Source organism: Erpetoichthys calabaricus, chromosome 8 (genome assembly GCF_900747795.2).
Source record: "Erpetoichthys calabaricus chromosome 8, fErpCal1.3, whole genome shotgun sequence".
Lineage (NCBI taxonomy): Eukaryota > Metazoa > Chordata > Cladistia > Polypteriformes > Polypteridae > Erpetoichthys > Erpetoichthys calabaricus.
The window spans coordinates 3,860,702-3,876,858 of NC_041401.2; the positions used below are offsets into that span (position 1 = coordinate 3,860,702).

The 16,157-nt window shown below is 44.1% G+C and overlaps 1 protein-coding gene across 1 annotated transcript in view; it reads right to left on the minus strand.

The window, feature by feature from the left end:
- ttn.1 (titin, tandem duplicate 1) overlaps positions 1-16,157 on the minus strand; it is a 394,831-nt gene that overhangs the window by 149,558 nt on the left and 229,116 nt on the right. The window contains 12 exon segments of the mRNA XM_051930464.1: positions 1,154-1,420; positions 1,711-1,977; positions 2,062-2,188; positions 2,331-2,470; positions 2,563-2,826; positions 4,786-5,052; positions 5,670-5,936; positions 7,505-7,631; positions 9,984-10,123; positions 10,207-10,482; positions 10,577-10,846; positions 11,097-11,489. Coding sequence (XP_051786424.1) covers positions 1,154-1,420; positions 1,711-1,977; positions 2,062-2,188; positions 2,331-2,470; positions 2,563-2,826; positions 4,786-5,052; positions 5,670-5,936; positions 7,505-7,631; positions 9,984-10,123; positions 10,207-10,482; positions 10,577-10,846; positions 11,097-11,489 — 2,805 coding nt within the window.

Consider the following 16,157-nt stretch of genomic DNA (forward strand, 5'->3'; position numbering starts at 1 on the left):
CCACACCCGGAAGTGCAGCTGGAACTCGGCTATCAAGCACCATATAAAAGGAGCCGGAAGCCACCACTCCGAGAGCCTGAGTCGGGAGGAGGAGGAGGAGGAGGAGGAGGACAACGCCTGCTGGGAGGAGTGGTGGTGGAAGAGACCAGTGTGTTTTGTTTTTGGGACCATGTACTGCCTGTGGGACACGGGGAAGACGTGCCCACAGGTGAAGAAAAATCAAAGACTATTTAGGTTTTATACCTTCGGTGTTACTCTGTGTCGGGTCGGCGCCTTTGTTACACCGTACAGAATGACTTGTGTCCAAGAACTGAAGGACGACGACAAGGAAGAACGTGCATTTTATTGTACGTGGCTCCTTCAAACAATTGCAATTGGATTTTTGTATTGCATATCCTTCGTTTCATGTATGGGCTAAGAAACGTACGTCGACGTTGGAGTCGGAGATGGTTTGGTTTTTCGTGTGCCACCCGATATAAATTGTCACACATGTGCATTAGAGGATCACCTTCTGGGCTCATCCAAAGTATGTGATACCACCCCAGGAAGAGAGGGGGCACTGTCACTAACAGTGCTGAGAAGATGCCCAGTGAGGACCCTTCTGGTTCAAGCCCTATAAAGCCCAAGTGTCTCCAGAAGGTGGCATCCCATTTTGGACCAGGCAAACCGCCAGAAGGAGCTCCTCCAAAGTTAGACCCTCACAAGAAGAGCCATCGAAAACGTTAGGCCACAAGGGCTACTCTTAGTTTTGTTTATCTTGATGCACAATCGAGTGCTTGTTTTGTTTGACCACATAACAGATTGAAAGGGAAGACCCAGTTGGGATCTCCAGAATTTCTTCTGTCCTTCCCTCTCCTGGCAACATGAATGACTCCCATTTTTTCCACTTATTGGGAACATTTTCAAAGCCCAATGTACCAAGTTAATGTGCAAAGAAACCTTCATCAAATGAAATAGTTCTTTGTCAAGCAATGGATCCACACAAGGAACCCAGGAAAGAACCACTTAAGAGCCGACATTTTTGCGCTGGTATGTCCTACAATTTAGATAAAGTCTAAAGACTGGAGTCTCCAAAGAGAATGGACGGTGTATTTGTTAAATACTTGAGTTTAAACCCCAACATTGTCTTATAATTTCTTTTAGGAATCCTTACCCAGCACGGTGAGCTTGGCCTCGCAGCTTTTCCCCATGGCTTCCACCTTGATGAGAGACGTGTCATCGATGGAAACCTCCTTGAAAGCAAGTGAATGGGTTTTGCCCTCATCTGTCATGTGCACCACTTTGCTGGGATGCAGGCGGATGTCGTTCTTGTACCATGTGACCTGGATGTTGTCATGTGAGAGCTCGATGCTGAATTCTGCGGTCTCCCGCTCTTTCACTGTTACGTCTTTAATGGGCTTGACAAACTCAAGGCGAATGCCTAAGGAAGAAAGAGATTCAGAAGTCATGGGGTCACTTGTGCAGTTTGCAATGCTTAGACAGATGCCATACATCTGGGAAGAAGAAGAAGAAGGAGAAGGAGAAGGAGAGGAAGAAGAAGGAGAAGGAGAAGGAGAGGAAGAAGAAGAAGAAGGAGAAGAAGAAGAAGAAGAAGAAGAAGAAGAAGAAGAAGAAGAAGAAGAAGAAGAAAGGAAACAGGTTGTCTTCAGTAGCCTCCAGGTGAACGGCTGGGAAACAAGTTGAGAATGTGAGGATGTGATCGGGGTGTACCTTGGATGATCAGCTTGCCGCTGGTTCTCTTGTCTTCAGCTTCGAAGTTGTACTTGGCCTCATCGTCGTATGCAGCAGACTTGATAATGAGGACATGCCTGTTACCCTCTACCACCGTTTCAAACTTATCGTCAGCCTTGATCTCCTGCGTTCCCTTGAGCCAACGGAAAGTCTTGGCTTCCCGTGAGACTTCACACTCAAATCTGGCCTCATCCTTTTCAAAAACTTTGACATCGCTGAGAGGTGTGATGAACGTCAGCGGGAGTTCTGAAGAGAAAAGCCACAGATGTTAGCATAGGGTGGACTTAGAGGTGACAGCCACTCCATCAGTCATCGTAACGTTTGTCTTACCTTTCACTTTGAGGTTGGCGGCACACTTGGCGTTGGCAGCCTGGAAAGAGACCTCGCCAGTCTGGTTAATCTTGCAGTTGTATAGGGTCAGAATATGCCTAGCACCATCCTCAATCATCTCGCAATCCTAGGTGGTTAACCAGACCAAGACAAAAGAATTACAGAAACATAAAACCTGTAGGACGGGCCTAGCGGTTAAAGAATAGGATGGGAAAGTATAAGGCTGCAGGTTTCAACGAGAATATTATTAATGCAAGGAAGAAACTTACAGAAGAAGGAGCCAGAACTTCTCCTTTTAGTTTCCACTGGGAATGAACATCAGCTTCTGAGACTTCCACTTCAAAGCGTGCTGTTTCTCCAGCAAACAGCTCCACGCCATACATTGGCCTCACGACTTTGATATCTCGAGCTGGTGTTTTTTAAAAGAACACATTGACATGAGTGACGGCAAACTCAGCAGGAGACCCAGGCAGCTTCATTAAACATAATCTCAAAACTTACCCTCAATGTTCACGTTTGCCGCTGTCTTATCCGTTCCACAATCACATACATAATCACCCTTATCTTTATTCTCCACTTTTTTGATAGATAAAATCCTGCGTTTCCCGTCAGTTTTAATGGATACCATCTTTGAAGCTTTGATTTCCTTGCCATCTTTGTACCATTTCACTGGTACGTCTTTGCTGAGTTCACAGTCCAGAACAACCTCGTCTTTTTCGACTGCTGTGTAATCTTGCAGTTTAACAGTGAAGTACGGGTCACCCTCTGGAAGACAAAAGCATCCAAGTTCAGAGCCTCTCGTTTGTCTGGACCACCGCGTAGAGCAAAACAAGCGTGAATGTGGGGGTCTTCAGCTGAACATTTACATAACCCTGCTTTACAGGTTTGGGCCTTTGAGTTTAAAGCTTTCCTTCCTTTATAATAATAATAATAATAATAATAATGATGATTCTTTGCATTTATATAGTGCTTTTCTCACTACTCAAAGCGCTCAGCAATTGCAGGTTAAGGGCCTTGCTCAAGGGCCCAACAGAGCAGAGTCCCTGTTGGCATTTACGGGATTCGAACCGGCAACCTTCCGATTGCCAGTGCAGATCCCTAACCTCAGAGCCACCAGATTTATAAACCTAAATGCGGAGAAAACAGGCAATGATAAATACGCTCTTAATGCTGGTGGAACTGAAATTTGATTGAAAGTCCACCAAAGTGAAACTTTATCTCTGAGGCTAAAGAACCCGATAAAATCAGATACTGGACGGGAAACAAATTGACACTTGGTGCCAAAGTACCCTGCATTTACTCAAAGTCTGCAATCACCTCGATTGTCAATAAACATCAATATCATCAATACATTCACTCTCAGATTAGACCCAACCTGGAAAAAATAACATCCAGCTAAACACGAGAAAAGAAAATCTGTAATGTTACTGGCAGAGAAAAAATACAACTATGTGTATCAGGGTTAGCATACATAGATATGAAAGATGGGACATAAGATAGACAGAAAGGCACTATATACAGTAATAGATAGATATGAAAGGCACTATATAATAGATAGATAGATAGATAGATAGATAGATAGATAGATAGATAGATAGATAGATAGATAGATAGATAGATAGAAATGAAAGGCACTATATAATAGATAGATAGATAGATAGATAGATAGATAGATAGATAGATAGATAGATAGATAGATAGATAGATAGATAGATAGATAGATAGGAAAGGCACTTTATAATAGATAGATAGATAGATAGATAGATAGATAGATAGATAGATAGATAGATAGATAGATAGATAGAAATGAAAGGCACTATATAATAGATAGATAGATAGATAGATAGATAGATAGATAGATAGATAGATAGATAGATATGAAAGGCACTATATAATAGATAGATAGATAGATAGATAGATAGATAGATAGATAGATAGATAGATAGATAGATAGATAGATAGATAGATAGATAGATAGATAGAAATGAAAGGCACTATATAATAGATAGATAGATAGATAGATAGATAGATAGATAGATAGATAGATAGATAGATAGAAATGAAAGGCACTATATAATAGATAGATAGATAGATAGATAGATAGATAGATAGATAGATAGATAGATAGATAGATAGATAGATAGATAGATAGATAGGAAAGGCACTTTATAATAGATAGATAGATAGATAGATAGATAGATAGATAGATAGATAGATAGATAGATAGAAATGAAAGGCACTATATAATAGATAGATAGATAGATAGATAGATAGATAGATAGATAGATAGATAGATAGATAGATAGATAGATAGATAGATAGATAGATAGATATGAAAGGCACTATATAATAGATAGATAGATAGATAGATAGATAGATAGATAGATAGATAGATAGATAGATAGATAGATAGATAGATAGATAGATAGATAGATATGAAAGGCACTATATAATAGATAGATAGATAGATAGATAGATAGATAGATAGATAGATAGATAGATAGATAGATAGATAGAAATGAAAGGCACTATATGATAGATAGATAGATAGATAGATAGATAGATAGATAGATAGATAGATAGATAGATAGATAGATAGATAGATAGAAATGAAAGGCACCATATAATAGATAGATAGATAGATAGATGAAAGGCACTGAGTGTATACAGTAAATAGTACAGATGTGAAAGGCGCTATATAACAGATATTAAAAGACAGTTTACCGAGGACGGTCAGGTTGGCAGTTGTAGAAAGTCTCCCAGCCTCCGCCTTGATTTGGCAGGTGTCATCCAGTGTCACTTCCTTGATCTCTAAGATGTGCCTTTTGCCAGCCGCAGAAGTCAGGACAGTCCTGCTGGGGTGCAGTTTGGTTTCATTCCTGTACCAGGTCACTGGCACATTTTCATGAGACAGCTCAAGTTCAAAATGTGCTGTTTTGCCTTCCTTGACTGTTTGGTCCTTGAGAGGAGTGATAAACTTCAGTCGAATTCCTGAAATCCAAATAGAAGAGGGGCTTATCAGTCCTGCGCCATGACACTGTACACAGAGAGCGGCTTACGTGTTTTAATGAGCAGCACTGGTTCTTTAACTTGGCGCTCCACTGCAGGCTGAACACACAGGGAACCTAACTAGGTGTCCTAAGGAGGATTTTCCACATCCCAGGCTGCTAGTTCTGCTGTTTCATGTCTGGATGGGTTCATCACAGTATAGTAATGCACTCGGTAATAAAACAAATCTTACCACATGTTTGTATCTATTTTCACAAGCCGTTGGGAAGACACGGGAGAGACACATTTGAGCTGCCATGCCTTGTGACAGTCACTAACTTCAAAAATATGGGAATCAGTCATTCAGTGCCAAAGGGGATGCTGTCAACCATCCATCCATCTTCCAAACCTGTTTATCCAAATTGGGATTGTGGAGATACTGGTGTCCATCCCAGCCAGCATTGTGTGCAAGGCAGGAACAATCCCTGGAGAAGGCGCCAGTCCATCATAGAGTGAACACACTCACTCACACACACACTCACTCACTCACTCACACACACACACTCTAGTGCTAATGCAGCAAGACTAGCTAGACCGTAAAGCTATCACAGGGTGGTTACCTTCAACGGTGAGTTTAGCAGTAGACTTCTTGCCGTCCACTTCAATGGTGAACTCTCCTTCATCCTCAAAGGCACAGTTATTAATCACCAAAATGTGTTTCTTTCCATCGGCAATGATGTCAAATTTGTCTCCTGCCTTTATGATTTCCGTTCCCTTGGTCCACATGACTTTTGGAACCTCCCTGGTGAACTGGCACTCAAACCGAGCCTGCCTCTTCTCGGGCACAGAGACGTCTTTCAGTGGCTTTGTGAACTCGAGCTCCACCTCTGCAAAGTGAGCAGATGCACACAGTCCTTTATCTTTCAGGCAGTGAATATGTCAGCAGACAGACTTAAACCCTAAAAGACAACCTGGATAACGGACAGATAATGTCCTGCGTGCGGACTTCTAGTATATTAAATGGTGTTTACAAAGGTTCTTCAGACTTCATCAGGATGCTTCTAGCTAGTGCTAGGACCATCATTACAGGGTAACTGAGATGATCCTCAACTAGATTTTAAACCCTGCTGACACAAAAAGGCGTTCCAATCTCAGACTGCTCCTAAACGTTCATCTTCCCAGACAATCCTTTAATACTCACAAGATAGTTGAAGTCTCCATGATTTCAAATCATAAACATTAACTTTTTATGATTCCACATCTGTAGTATGATGAGGAACACCAAGTTTCTCAACACCATTTGTAAATCAGTCAGTCAGTCAGTCATTTTGCCAACCCACTAAATTGTAACTACAGGGTCACGGGGGTCTGCTGGAGCCAATCCCAGCCAGCACAGGGCACAAGGCAGGAACAAATGCCAGGCAGGGTGCCAGCCCACCGCAGCATTTGTAAATCACCAATAACCAATAAGAGACGAGCAGAAGGACTTAAGTAAACATGGAGGCAAAGTAAGGAGACTCCTTATCCCGAATGAGAGGGACTAAAGAAATGGAAGATAAATTAGTAGAAATATGGCAATCATGTGTACAGAGTCCAGTAAAATTCTTATATTCAACATGTGCCAAGTCACCAGTCTCCGGTGGCACGATTAGTGAGGGGAACAACCTTACCTTGAAACTGTTACGAGGAGTAATGAGCAAAACAGGCAAAATTCGATTTGTGTAGATGTTTCTTGAAACTGGCACTAAAATTTGCTTTGCAGATGATTTCACAAAATGCGAAACTCATTAAACTTATTTTTTGTGTGTTTTAAAGGTTTTTGTTTGGTACAAAACGACAGATACTACTTCCTAAAGCCTCATTACCACTTCAGGATTTACCTGCGTTCTTTTCTACAGCTACATAAAGATTGAGACATTTGATAAGGATGCGTCCTGGACGCCTCCCTGAGGAGGACTTATGGGTACGACCAGCTGGGAGGAACCCACAGTATGAGCTGGCAAGTGTGGCTGGGTAAAGGGGCATATAGGCCTCACTGCTAAGACTGTTGCCCCCTGCAATCTGGTCTTGCATAAGTGGTACAAAACGAATAAGTGAATGAATACATTTCAAGGTAAAGTTATTTCCATTACAGAAGGAGGCGGACATTTCGAGATACAGTAGTTCTACTCACTAATCAAGACGCCACAGAATGGTGACATATTGCGTGTTGAAGAACTTCACTGGACTCTTTACATGGCACAATAATGATCTTGTATACTTATATGGTTAAGGGTAACCTAAAGGAGACTAATGGAATACCAAACTAAAGAAGACCATTCAGTCCACGTGTCGCTGCTTTAATAGTTAACTTATCCTAAACCTGCGTCTGAAGGTTGGCATCCTGGTTTCACTATCATGCCCAGAGACCGTTGAGCAGAGCCTAGCGCTATTCACACCAACAATTGTTTCTTACCTTTAACTTTCAACATTGCAGTCGTGATTGCATTCAAGGCCTGGTAGACAACTTCACCCGCTTGTTCCACTTTGCAGTTGTGCAGAGTGAGCATTCGCTTCTTGCCTTCTGCTTTAATTTCACAGGTCTGAAAGATTTTTTAAAAGAAGAAAAGAGCTTGTGTAAAGGATAAAAGGGAAATCTTTCGTGTAATACTTTAGCATCTTGGACCTTTAGGCTCACAAGGTTTTTCTAACTTCCTTAAAGAAGCAATTATTTTTCTAAAGGATGCAGTTGGCCTGAACTTATCCCTGAAAGTGTGCCGTACAACAAAGGGGCTTCATAATGACTTTTGTATCTTCTTCTTCTTTCGGCTGCTCCCGTTAGGGGTTGCCACAGCAGATCATCTTCTTCCATATGTTTCTGTCGTTGTCATCTTGTTCTGTCACACCCATCACCCGCATGTCCTATCTCACCACATCCATAAACCTTCTCTTAGGCCTTCCTCTTGTCCTCTTACCTGGCAGCTCTATCCTTAGCACCCTTCTCTCAGTATACCCCTCATCTCTCCTCTGCACATGTCCAAACAAATGCCATCTCGCCTCTCTGACTTTGTCTCCCAACCTGTCCAACTTGAGTTGACCCTCTAATGTCCTCATTTCTAATCCTGTCCATCCTCGTCACACCCAATGCAAATCTTAGCATCTTTAACTCTGCCACCTCCAGCTCTGTCTCTTGTGCCACCGTCTCCAACCCATATAACATAGCTGGTCTCACTAATAATAATAATAATTCATTACATTTATATAGCGCTACCATCCTGTAGACCTTCCCTTTCACTCTTGCTGATATCTGTCTGTCACAAATCACTCCTGACACTCTTCTCCACCCACTCCATTCTGCCTGCACTCTCTTCTTCACTTCTCTTCCACACTCCCCATTACTCTGTACTGTTGATCCCAAGTATTTAAACTCTTCCACCTTCGCCAACTCTACTCCCTTCATCTTCACCATTCCACTGACCTCCCTCTCATTCACACACATGTATTCTATCTTGGTTCTACTGACCTTCATTCCTCTCCTCTCATATCTCCAACTCTCCAGGGTTTCCTCAACCTGCTCCCTACTATTGCTACAGATCACAGTGTCATCAGCAAACATCATAGACTGTCCTGTAGACCTTCTCTTTCACTTTTGCTGATACCCGTCTGTCACAAATCACTCCTGACACTCTTCTCCACCCACTCCATCCTGCTTGCACTCTCTTCTTCACTTCTCTTCCACACTCCCCATTACTCTGTACTGTTGATCCCAACTATTTAAACTCATCCACCTTCGCCAACTCTACTCCCTTCATCCTCACCATTCCACTGACCTCCTTCTCATTCACACACATGTTTTCTGTCTTGGTGGTCCTACTGACCTTCATCCCTCTCCTCTCATATCTCCACCTCTAAAGGGTCTCCTCAACCTGCTTCCTACTCTCGCTACAGATCACAATGTCATCAGCAAACATCATAGTCCACAGGGACTCCTGTCTAATCTCATCTGTCAACCTGTCCATCACCATTGCAATGAAGAAAGGGCTCAGAGCCGATCCCTGATGTAATCCCACCTCTGTCACTCCTACCGTAGACCTCACCACTGTCACACTTCCCTCTTACATATCCTGTACCACTCTCACGTACTTCTCTGCCACTCCCGACTTCCTCATACAATATCACAGCTCCTCTCAGTCACCCTGTCATTTGCTTTCTTCAGGTCCACAAAGACACAATGCTAATCCTTCTGGTCTTCTCTCTACTTCTCCATCAACACCCTCAGAGCAAACATCACATCTGTGGTGCTCTTTCTTGTCATGAAGCCACACTGCTTATACTTATAAGTCTTAAGTCTTACACTGACTTTTGTATATGTGCTTAAAAGTTTGCTGGTGCTTCTCTTGAATGCAGCTTCTGACCTTGAGCCTAGGTACCATGAATTCTTCTTCTTCCTCTTCATCGTTTTCCACATTTATGTGGTGTCAATGTTTCATAGGTTTCACCGTAATTATTAGGACCAGATGCTTTTCCTGATGCCGACATGAATGTATCCCATTTAAGGTTCAGATCATCCTACTTTACCTTTTAAGAACAATTGCTTTCCATGATTTGAATTCTATCAGTCTATGCCCAGAGGCGTATGTCTAATCATGATATCCTGTACCAAAGACCATGTAACAAAGGGACTGGTGTCATAATGGAGTTTGCCGCACGAACTGCTGAGGTGGATGATGTGTTAATATCCTATGATATAACATTGAAGAATTGCTGTGGTCTTGGAGAATCCTATAGGGGACAAGAGCTGCATCTGAAGTGGAGGTCTGAAGTTTAACCCTAACAAGGCTCATCAAAGCGTTCCTAAGGTTTAAGCTACGGTGGAAATGTGGATCTTTGAGTATTGAGAAAAGCGCTATATAAATGTAATGAATTATTATTATTATCTTTTTGATAGCACTTACGGGTGATCGTTGCAAGACCTCGCCTTTGAGTTTCCATTCTCCAGGAACATCATCTTCTGAGATTGCACAGTCAAAGTTGGCCGTTTCTTTTTCATAAATCTCGACACTCTCCAGGGGCTTCAGCAGCTCAGCTTCCCGCTCTGAAAAAGTCAGTTTTACATTAGGGATGCGACACAGTAGCCATTATCTGCTCGCTTTGGTTAGCAATTTGTGAAACACCTACCTCCAAGAGTTAGTTTAGCAGGATATCTGCGACCTTCTATCTCCACTGCATATTCCCCAAGATCATCAGGGCTGGCATTCTTGACTAGCAGAGTGACGGTGTTTCCATCTTTCAAGATTTCGGTCTTATCAGTTGGCGTTGTGGGGATCTCTGTGTCTCCTTTGAACCACTTGATGTTTGGAGTGTCCTTGAAAAGCTCCCCAGTAAATTTGGCTGTAGCCTTGGGCTTCACATGTTGGTCTCTCAGAGGCTTCACCAGCCAGTCTCGAACAATTTCTGTAAGGAGTAGAAATTTGTGTTAGCAAACATCTGTGGAAGAATTCTGTTTCCCTTACACAGTATGTGTGATTCGATTATCCCGAGCACATACCGATAACTTTGACTGTTCCCTGACATTTAATGTCAGCTGTTTCCACAGAGTAGACACCCGCATCAACTTCATCTGAATCCATGATCGTGAGGGCACGCTGCAGACCAATCACATTCAAGGCATATTTGCCAGCTATTTCTGTCATTGGTATACCATCCTTCTTCCAGACCACATCCCGGTCCTTATTCAATTCACAGGTCAGGTACAATGGCTGTCCTTTGATGACCGTGACTTCTTCTTCTAGAGTCTTGGTGAAGCGCACTGGCAGTTCTACAATAAACCCAGATATCATCAGAATGGAATGCCATCTTCATGGCAGTCATTTTCATTCTAAAATATGCAATGGAAATTCTCGCTATCACTGCTAACATTATTACGTCACCTAGAAAACACAAAGGGTACGGTCACAACCATGGGGGCACACAGAGTACAGTAGTACACGTCTAAGGTTCTTATCCTTAAAAGGTGCCCCCCCCCCAGGACTCTAGCATGACTATGAACAGGATATGTGAGAATATACCTTCAACAATGAGCTTCGCAGTGGAGGTCTTTTCCTTGTTGCCAAGGCGAGCTACGCATGTGTACTCTCCAGTATCGGAGAGCTGTACATCAATGATGTGCAGCTTTCGGTCTTTCCCGTCTGAAGTGAATTTGTGCTTAGGACTCTCTCGAAGGTTGCTTCCATCCTTCATCCACGAGGTAATGGCAGTCGAAGGCGAAATCTGACATTCAAAGATGGCCGAGGATCCTATGGATTCAGCTTCTTGCAAAACGATATCTTTCACCTCTTTGACAAATTTCAGCGGGACAGGCTTAAGCTGGAATCCTATGCCAGTCTCTTCTGGGGGCTTGTCACCGCCAGCCCCAGGTCTTAGCTTCCTCTGTTTATCCCCAGGGGATGGGGTTGGCTTGGCTAAAATTTAGATTAGATTTGAACAGGTTACCCTTCGGATGAGTCTGCTCTGGGACATGCTTTGGGCAGGATTTCAGCGAAGAAAGCAATAGCCGCAGATGCTATTAGAGCGTTGAGAACCAGTCACCCAGGAGATTTCAAGCAATTGCATGAAGTATCTGGCTATGATGGCCATCCATCCAAAACATGCTTTAGCCGACTCAGCTGCACTGAACTGGTTGGTCCCACATGAGTTTGGTTTGCAAACGGTATTACAGACAGATGGTTTTAGGACACATGGGTTACTTGTCACGGCACAAACAATGAGCGATAAAGGAGCAACAGCTTCAGCTTTAGCATGGCTTGAGAATGAAGTAAGTGAGCTTGTAAGAAAAGGCTTCAACAACTGCATTTCCATGCACCTGACATGAGACGTTAGCACCGAGTAGCATCAGCACATGCCTAGGGATTTACGTCTGTCTTAACCAAGGTGAGTATTTGGCACCGCTTCCGTCGATAAGAGCAGGGTTAACAAAGATGGGGGACATCCCACCTCCCTATGAGTCCATGGCCTGCTATGGAATGGTGCTTGAGTTGGATAGTGAGAAGGTTTATACCCGCTGTCATGCGTGTGCATATGGGAGATGGTAATCACCCGCCGGACCAGGGGTTGGCGCTGTGTACTAATGCATTCTCTTCTCCTCTCTCCACAGCCACTCCCACCTCTGATGTCACCCGTCTGTCTGTTCACTTGCACCCTCCCCCTTCCTGACACCCGGAATTCGGCCATTTTGTTTCGATTCAGAACTTCAGTCTGTAATGACTACTCTGTGTTTACTGCGTGTTTTCTTTGTTTTTCCTCATCCAGTTACATGGGGTCACCAAGGAGGTGCCCCCCACTCTTTATTTTGTTTGTGTCCTCCTTTACACTGCTTTAGTGTCTTTTAGTGTCTTTGGTTTTTCTCTCCTTTTTTTGTCATTTTCCCCCATTCCTTCATTTGCCACTACGTCTTTTTTGTTATTTGCCTTAAGAATTTTGAGAGTTTAACATTTAACAGCCTCTTTCTTGCATTTGTTTCGAAATAGATTTCAGTTTTACGCTTCATACTAATGTCCGCGTTTGTAGATAGCGTTGACATAGCCCAGGTTACTCAGGTGAGTCTTTGATGCTACACATAGCAGATGAAATACACTGCAATAGGTGAGAAGTGTAAGCACTGGTCAGTGGGCTGGCATGCTCAGTGCCCCTCTAGATGGATGTCTAAACTGGTCATGTCACCTGTTTGTTCTGGAAACCATCTCCATGTACACACAGTAGTGGTCAAGCTCAGGCTCTATCATTCATCACCATGAAGGAGAACTGCGTACTGAATAAAAAACAACACATACACCACCAGCAAGGGGTGATCCTTGAGTTGTGTTCATAATCCCAAAGGACATTAGTCAAATATCCATCCATCCATTTTCCAACCCGCTGAATCCGAACACAGGGTCACGGGGGTCTGCTGGAGCCAATCCCAGCCAACACAGGGCACAAGGCAGGAACCAATCCCGGGCAGGGTGCCAACCCACCGCAGGACACACACAAACACACCCAGCACACCAAGCACACACACACTAGGGCCAATTTAGAATCGCCAATCCACCTATCCGGCATGTCTTTGGACTGTGGGAGGAAACCGGAGCGCCCGGAGGAAACCCACACAGACACGGGGAGAACATGCAAACTCCACGCAGGGAGGACCCGGGAAGCGAACCCAGGTCTCCTAACTGCGAGGCATTAGTCAAATATACTGGTTATAAATCTTATTAAGAAATCTCAGACCAGTATACCCAGTGCTGGCTCAACGGCACAAGTCTTGTTCACAGTGACAGGGACTTGAAGGGATTGAGACGAGGGGCTTAGTCATCTCCTAAGCAATCCCAGTCCACTCACTGGACACTCTCTACCGCCAGCAGGGTCGCTGGGTGAGTTAAGACTGGAGTCTTGCCGCTCATATGGTGGACGTTTCTTTTTGTGAGTCAGTACGCGTGGAGATATCCTACATTCTGCGTCTCCTGCTTTTCATTTCTTTGTTCCAAACTTTTAATATTCCATCAATATGAACATTAAAGCCAAAGTGGGAAATAAAGGGGAAGTCCTAAGGAGTGTAAGACCCCATAATTCACCCATTGCATGCCCAAAAAACTCCATCCATCCATTTTCCAACCCGTTGCATCCAAACACAGGGTCACGGGGGTCTGCTGGAGCCAATCCCAGCCAACACAGGGCACGAGGCAGGAACCAATCCCGGGCAGGGTGCCAACCCACCGCAGGACACACACAAACACACCAAGCACACACTAGGGCCAATTTAGAATCGCCAATCCACCTAACCTGCATGTCTTTGGACTGTGGGAGGAAACCGGAGCGCCCGGAGAAAACCCACGCAGACACGGGAAGAACATGCAAACTCCACGCAGGGTGGACCCGCCCAAAAAACTTAAAAATTGAAATTGTTGAGGACTCATAAAACACATTTAAAAAGCCACTATGGTATTACAAACCTTGCAGTGCCCATTACTGGGTTTATGGCAGCGTTTCTCAACCTTTAAGTATCTGCGACCTGAGTTTTCATAACAGTTTTAATCGCGCCCCCCTAACGTTTTTGAAACCCTAATGTAGAGAAAAGCCAATCAAAATGACACCTTGTATTGGCTAACTAAAAAGATTACAATATGCAAGCTTTCGAGGGGCCTGAGTTGCCTCGAAAGCTTGCATTTTGTAATCTTTTTAGTTAGCCAATACAAGGTGTCATTTTGCTTGGCTTTTCTCTACATTCATAATTGCTAACACGGTACAACACCCTAGTACTACAGATATACTCGAAACCCTAATAAAATTTATTCCTATATTTTTTTGCTGCCGATACACCGCTGCAAGTTTAAAATTTCCCTACAAATAGTGAAATTACACCACATATGGCAACATTCACGCCCCCTTTTTTTGTTACTTCGCGCCCCCCTAGGGCGCCCCACAGTTTGAGAACCGCTGGTTTATGGGAACACATAATCAAATATGAAAACAGAGGAGGGGTACTCTTATGGGGATTCATTTTATTTAAGATTCTGTGCTTCTGTTATCACTACTCTTAACTAACCAGAGTTGTGCCAGGGTGGTCTCTGTGACAGTCTGTATGAACTTCACTTTGACAGAAAAAAATGGAAATACAGTCATAAACAATGAATTTACTTTTAAATACACTCATACAGAACAATGAAAATGTTCCAAACAAAGAGAATTTCAACTAAAGGTGTTTAGCACTTGTGGCACCCGACTGGGATTCCTACCCAGCCGGGACGCTCGGGGACACAGGAGGAGGGCTCATGCCTCCTCCAGACCACGAGGGGGTGACCGCCCTGGTTGTATTGGGGGCCACGGGTACAGGGCTTAGAAGCTCAACCCTGTAGGAGCCCGTGGTCACCACCAGGGGGCGTCCCCTTGCCTGAAGGACCCTGGACCCCAGCACTTGTGCTGGGGGGAAGAAGAGAGGGAACACCCAGAGTGCTTCCGGGGGGACAGCAGGCACTTCCGCCACCACACTGGGGCGTGTCCGCGGGATTGCCGGTGCACACCTGGAGCACATCCAGGTATGGATAAAAGGGGCCGCCTCCCATCATTCGAGGCCGGAGTCGGGTGGAAGCAGGACGAGGTCGGAGAAAGAGAGAAGGAGGCAAAGTGTGGTTGGCCTGGATTTTGGGGGAGATTGGGGTTTGTGTGGCACAAGACTTTGTAAATAGTAGTGTAAATAAACATGTGGTGGTACAAATTAACATGTCTGCCTGTCTGTGTCCGGGGCTAGTTCCACACACTCTAAGGTTGAACATTTGCACAGCTATGGCTTCTGCTCTCCCACCCTGAGGTGTGTATGTGTCGTGCTGCGAGATGCTGGGTTCTGCCTTTGTTTGCACACTGCGTATCCATGCTTAGGCATTTATCCAGTACTTTGTTCCTGATGCCAATGTAAAATCAGAGTGTTATTTCAATACACATTTGTTATTGAATAAAACCCACAATAAAAATGTATTTCCTCTAAAAAGAAACAAAACTATTTGAGTTACCTCGTATTGGTGAATGGAACAGAAAATTCTTTGTGAACGCCACTTTACGTGATAACTCGGCTGGGTCTAACATGTTTGATCTTGCGCAGTTCGTTGTAAATTTAAATTCTAAATTCATTGTGAATTTCCCCTTGGGATTAATAAAGTATCTATCTATTGTGATGGATGGCCGGCTGCATATTCCGGCCCTCACCCCCAGGCCACCAAGAGGAGCTCTCCCCACAGCATGAATGCGCCCCGAATTCCAGCAGGGCATCATGGAATTTGTAGTTTGCATACACAGCCCTGCTGGATACCATGGAGGCCACCAGGAGTCGCTGTGGGGAGGCTGTCGGACTGCTATGTGCCCTATAACCTGGAAGTACGTCCTGGCCAGATGAACAGGAGGAATGACGTGCTTCCAGGTTGAAGAGAAGGACTGTTTACCCTGACCCGGAAGGAATAAGGACTTATGGGTAATGGGACAGAAACACCTCCGGGTCAGGGGGTATAAAGGACTCTGGGAAAGCCCAGTACACTGAGCTGAGCTGGGAGGTAGGGTGGCAAAGTGTCTGGGCGAGGAGGAGAGAGTCTTGTGATTAGTGATTT